Source organism: Notothenia coriiceps, unplaced genomic scaffold, assembly GCF_000735185.1.
Source record: "Notothenia coriiceps isolate Sejong01 unplaced genomic scaffold, NC01 NC01_scaffold00036509, whole genome shotgun sequence".
Taxonomy (NCBI): domain Eukaryota; kingdom Metazoa; phylum Chordata; class Actinopteri; order Perciformes; family Nototheniidae; genus Notothenia; species Notothenia coriiceps.
In genome coordinates this window covers 431941-437648 of record NW_011369210.1, presented here as the reverse complement: position 1 = coordinate 437648, position 5708 = coordinate 431941, and the positions used below count along the sequence as shown (strand labels likewise).

The window sequence follows — 5708 nt, the reverse complement described above, 5'->3', positions numbered from 1 at the left end:
TTTAAGGCAGAACGCTCAAGGAAAAACCTGAGCACGTCTTCAAGTTTACTCTATTTAACCTCAGGCTTTCACCCTCTGTCTGTATGAATGTTCTGTTTGTCTAAAACATGATTTGATGGAGTCATTGTCGTGTTAATGTAAATGGGCTCTTTGGCATTCCTAACATATCCCTCTGTTAACCAAATGTAGTAGCTCGGGCATTAACTGATGTGTGAGAATAATAGCTGGCGGGCAGTGTGCTTTTGCATAATCATCGACGGAAATGGCTCAAAGTAGTTTGATTTTTATTGACTGCAAAGGAGATTGCTTCATGAATTAAGATCCAACAGGGGAGCACTGCTTGTGTTTTTTTGTCTAATTTCTTCTCAAATCTCCCACATTGAAAATATATCCAACACATCTTACAGACATTTCCAAACTTCAGTGTTCATACTTATACAGATATTTTACGAGACGTTCATCAGAATACTCAAAAGTATAAATTAAACCTGGCTAATCGTTTTTTTTGCCACATGGGGGCAGCACTAAACACACTACCACAGTATTGTATTGTATTGTAACCAAAACGTTTGTAGCAAAAGTTAGCATTTTTTCTTTTAGTTTTGTATCTTGTCTTTACCGGCTGGTTGTTTATTTTCTCTGTTTCGTTTGGCAGGTAGTTAATCAGATTGATCCTCTCATGGATATTGCTACCTTTTGCAGTTGGCCTTGGTGTTTAAGCACCAGTGTTGAGTCGAATATTTAAACCCATTTAGGCTTTATTTTGAGAAACACAAATCATTTATCATGTAATGAGGTGTACAAAAGTGTTATATCACATGTAAAAGGTCACGGGTTAACTACCTTCTAATAGTGATATATAACAATTGTTTTGCTACTATTCATAATGTTGAAGTACACTTTACCTTTTCTAATAAAGTGCGCTTCCCAGAATACAAATTCCATGCTTTTAATCTTGGTAGACAACCAGGCATTTGTGTTTTGTGTTCATTCTTCACAATCGAACAAGAAAGCAAGACAGCATTAATAGCAGAATATATTGTACCAAACGTCTCTGCTCGGTGAGCCACTGTCTTTTCATTTCTCTGTAAAAAGATCTGTAGTCCTGGTTCAATACAGCCGCGTCTAATTCAAAGGAGCCTAGTACTCAAAGTGAAAGGTACTGTTTGTAAGACCATTTCATCTGAGAAATGTCATCGCATAAATGTGAAGTACGCCTCGCATTGGGTTTGTGAGCCATCTTTTGTACCCTGTTGTTGATAACAACTCTAAAAGGCAGCTGTGAGAGGTGTGTGTGATTCTACCTGTCACATCACAAATGGCCAGGCAAAAGGAATACACACATTACAATAATAATATGTCCATGCCATGTATTTTGTATAAACACACTTAGTGGATGTCACAGTGAGCATCATGAGAGTGAGACTGGCGCTCCAGTATGGCAGACGGCTCATACAGCAGATCATCGTCTCCAAGAGTTGAGCTGTGCTCCAAGTTCACAAAGTTAGGGATGTTGAAATGGGAAAAGAAGGCACATTCCCTGTCCGTATTACTCTCTTCCATTAGTCCGTTGATAGGTTTGTGTCCCGTAGCTTCCTCAACCTCTTCTTCCATCTCGTCCACCCCCGAGGAGCCGACCCCTCGGCCCCCCCGCTGCGCTCGAGCCCCGCTGTGCTTTCCGTCTCTCTCCTCCTCTGGTTTCTGCTTCCCCTGATCCTCCTCGTTTATGTAGAAATGAAAATATGTGCGTGACTCCGCTAGCAAGGGTCGGGAGAAGGCTTTGTCGCTTTCGTCCTGGGGACTGCCGATGTCTACCAGACAACTGCCTGGTCGATGGCGCTTCTCCGCAGAGTCGGGGTTTCTGTTAAAGACAGATCACAGCAGGGAGATTAAACCAGGAAATTGCTTTGAAGACATAAGGGGCTTATTATTGTCATTTCAGTCCTGAGAAAACCTGCAGCTCAACACAGATCGCTGTCTTGATTCCCTCTTGTTCACTATCCATGCTTCTGTCTCTGGAAATGAAGTCTAAAAATCAACCCAGTGCCCTTTCCTGAAAAAACAATGATGGGAAATGACGTATAGCTAGCCAAAAAAAAAAATCCCCATTTCATCTTGGCTGTGCTGTACTCACTCTGACATTACTGACAATCTAATTCCCAGTACTGATTTTTAATTTTGATGGCAATGTGCATTTGGCCATATGAAGCTCACCTATAAGTCAAATAGCTGCTTTCCACAAAACACAATAATGTAATGTGTTGCATAATTACCTCACAGCATATAGGGTTATTCAAGTGGTCCTCTGAGAGAGACTATGGTAGACAATTAGAAGTTGTTTCAGAAAAAAAGGATATCCTATAGGCTGTTCTACAAAAGGATTTGCGCTTGACAGGGCTTACAGATGGTAGAGGGTGAAATATCCTGCAGGAAATGTTGGATATGCCAGCATTATCAATAATAAACTGCCTACACTGCAGAGCAATTTAGAAAAAGGAAGACAGGATTGAGAAAGAAGTCAATATTGTTGAGGTGTTTCAGAGATAGAGAGAATGATGCCAAGTTTAGATTTCTTCATATCTAGCAGAAGGCGAAACTATTAATAACATATTCTCTCTGAATGGGAGAAGCTCCGAATAAAAAGGGGGGAAGTGCAGGAGAAGGGTTTTGTTATCAAATCCTGCCGGTTTTTGCTTTTTAAAAACATTGACTACTCTGGGGTGGCACATAAATTACAATATGCTAAGTGGTCATTATGGTATTTTGCCCAATGACGGCAGAGGTTTAATAATTGACTGCCTACCCCAGCTTCAGTCTATACTGTCAGAATGTCAAATGCATCCCTGTAGCTCATTACAGTCCGGTCTGACTATGCCTTGCACACACACTGAGTTTACCCAGACTTGAAAGCTGAGAATGAGAAATGTGAGAGGTGGTTTGCTGGAGCTCTCCTTGGTGCTGCAACTAACCCTGTGGGGCCAGATGTGAAGGTGAATGGACATTATGGACTGTAGACCTGCTATTACTCACTCTTGATGTGGCGCTCCTGTCTTTGTGAGAAGCGTGAGGACAAAAAACATGAATATAACAAACACAGCTAGTCCAACCCAGAAGCCGATGACGATGGAGTCTGAAATGTCAGAGAAGAGAAAGTCTTATTTAAGTAATTTAACGATTAACACATCCTCTCTGTTCGTGCCTTTGTGATTTTATTCTTCAGGGGGATTTCTTCCTGACTGTAAAATTCCCTATTGCTCAGTAAAAGTGAGCTTTCAGTACTTCTAAAATGTGATCACATCATGTCATCAACCTTGTTTTTTAAAGTGGCTTTATTATTAACAGTGGAGTATTAAACGCCAGTACAGCTGCTGCCTAAAATATTGATGTGTTTATTGAAATGCAGATAACGACTGTCACTCCCCAGCTGAAGCAATACAGAGAAGAAGAAGTGGAGGAGGTAATGAATTATTACTAATTAAAGGTGGGTAACCCTGATTTCTAACGCACAGACATTGCATGCACAAACACACTTGCGCACACTGGGAAACACGCGTACACACAGTCAAAGGCAGGTAAAGCAGTGGAAGATTTCCTCACTGATGTATACAGTTATATTAGGCTTACATCTGTGCGCTTTGAGTCCCTCAAAAGACACGGGCTCTTCGTCGTCATAATATTCATACTGCCACACGTAGTCACTGCGACGTGCGTTGGTTTGGCTTCGGTTGTGGAAGTCGGACATTTCAAACTGATGTAACGAACCTTAACAGCAGTAAACAAACCTAATCAGTACAGGAACGCCGGTATTTAAATGTATAATGTAACTACAAAGTCATATAGTTTACAAACCAGTATCTCCAGGGATGTGAAGCCTCTCTGTGTTGTTGAACAAGTCGGAATCCTGTGAATTCCGAAAACAATTCCTCATGTTATGTTAGGTCCGTCTTCCGGAATTTGACATCGCGCCAAAAGGGTGATTCAGTACAGGGAAATCCATCGCCTTAACGTTACGCAAAAAAACTCCATTCATCCTAATGTAAGTCCTGTGAGCGAAGCGGCTGCCTTTTGGCTCTCCTCACCATCATCCAGCGTCCTTTGTAGCATACTGGTGGCCCACTCACTTTGTGTGATCCTGAGATTACACTGCAAAAAATGCTCCTCCTTATAAATCACGAGCGTGTGTGTGTGTGTGTGTGTGTGTGTGTGTGTGTGTGTGTGTGTGTGTGTGTGTGTGTGTGTGTGTGTGTGTGTGTGTGTGTTAGGGGATGCTGCTTTCCTTGAATAACCCACACAAGGGGGTGTTTCTAATGGTGATATTTTTTAATAGTATATATATATATATCCTTGAGTAAGGAAACCAAACAAATGGTGAATGGAAATATCACTTTTCCAGTCTTTGTGACCCCTTAAAGCGCCTTTACCATTTATCATGTCGATTATATGGTCAGTCAGAGGCTACAATACAATATGCCACCTTCTCATCAGGTGTAATAAACCAGGCCAATCGGGAGCAATTTGAGGTCATTTTGACATCTTAACTGCAGAGGCTGGGGGACCAATTTGTGGATAATCGCTTCACCTCCTGAGTGCACCAAAGCCACATTATGGAACTAATTAACCTCAAAATAATAGCTCCATTAATCAAGTATTGCTTCACTGACTTGTAATAAAGAGAATATCTCGGTCAGTCCAGCTCTGAACATATTTTTCAGAGGGTTGTAAAATCTGGATTTCATTTAGGTGAAATATGATCATGTTTATGTATATATATATATATAAAAAAGTTTTTCCTTCTGATTTCTGCAGCTGCTCTACCTAATCTCTGATTTACAAAGTTTCCTAATGGACAGAAAGCTTTCCTTGTTTCTAACGTTTGCTATAATTCGGTAGCTGCTGCAAGCTGGCTTGCCTTGTTTTGTTGTTGCACTAGCTTGATGTTTGTCTTTGTTTTCTTTTAGATTTTTAAAGTGATTTATTTTCAGTGTTACAGTTGTCCATATCCACAACAGCTATGCATACTGTCAATCCAAGCCAATCAGTAAATGTACACTTCAGCCAACCCTCCCACTTATACCTGTACTCTCAATTCCCATAGGGACTATAATCCAATTTTTATATTGCATTACATTGCACCACTTAAAATAATTGTAAAACTGTGTACATAAAGAGTTAACCTGGAACGATTTGTTGTTGTTGTGGTTTAGGAACCACCAAGACACAGCTATTAAAGAGGTTAATGTTAAATTCATTACCAGAGATATTTGGGAACTTCAGTCAGTCTGTTCGGGTTCCTTCTTTATTTCTCTGTAACCTTCCCGGAGTAAACAAGATTATTTTTCTTTGAAGTTAAACGGCACCAGAACCGAACCAGCTGGTGAGCCTTTCATGAAATGATCAAATAATCTGCTATTGCAAAATCTGCTTCAAGCAATCATTTTCAAATCGTAGTTGTTCCTTTGGGTCAAGTGAAGGGTCATGTCAAATAAAAATAAAAAACAGGGCAGTTTTATAATTTGCCAATCACAGAGTCTCTTTGGGAAGCGCTTCTCTAAATGGCCTTTGGTATTTTTATTGAATGGGGGTTTGCTGAAAAAGCTGAAAACCAAACAACCATGAGTAGGTCTGTTTTTTTAAATGTGCCTACTCAAGGTTTGCAATGCTTATTATAACGCTGAAACGGCACGGCATTAAGAGCACTCGTTTCTTCC

General features: G+C 40.5%; 1 protein-coding gene across 1 annotated transcript; it reads right to left on the bottom strand.

Annotated features, from left to right (window-relative positions):
• Positions 1-297: 297 nt before the first annotated feature.
• LOC104963847 (melanocortin-2 receptor accessory protein 2A) lies at positions 298-4119 on the bottom strand. The gene is made up of 4 exons (XM_010792499.1): positions 3850-4119; positions 3625-3762; positions 3031-3130; positions 298-1861 (listed from the first exon to the last, which is right to left on the bottom strand). Exons 1-4 carry the CDS (start codon positions 3926-3928, stop codon positions 1390-1392), a joined length of 789 nt encoding a protein of 262 aa, XP_010790801.1. The 5' UTR covers positions 3929-4119; the 3' UTR covers positions 298-1389.
• Positions 4120-5708: the final 1589 nt, after the last annotated feature.

Bases quoted from the DNA above. Each gene is read 5' to 3' on its own strand.
- LOC104963847 (XM_010792499.1), bottom strand. From the start codon at position 3,928: ATGAGGAATTGTTTTCGGAATTCACAGGATTCCGACTTGTTCAACAAC. The intron at 3,763-3,849 runs GTTTGTAAACTA...ACTGCTGTTAAG, and splicing joins TCACATCCCTGGAGATACTG to GTTCGTTACATCAGTTTGAA. The intron at 3,131-3,624 runs GTAAGCCTAATA...CTGACATTTCAG, and splicing joins GGGACTCAAAGCGCACAGAT to ACTCCATCGTCATCGGCTTC.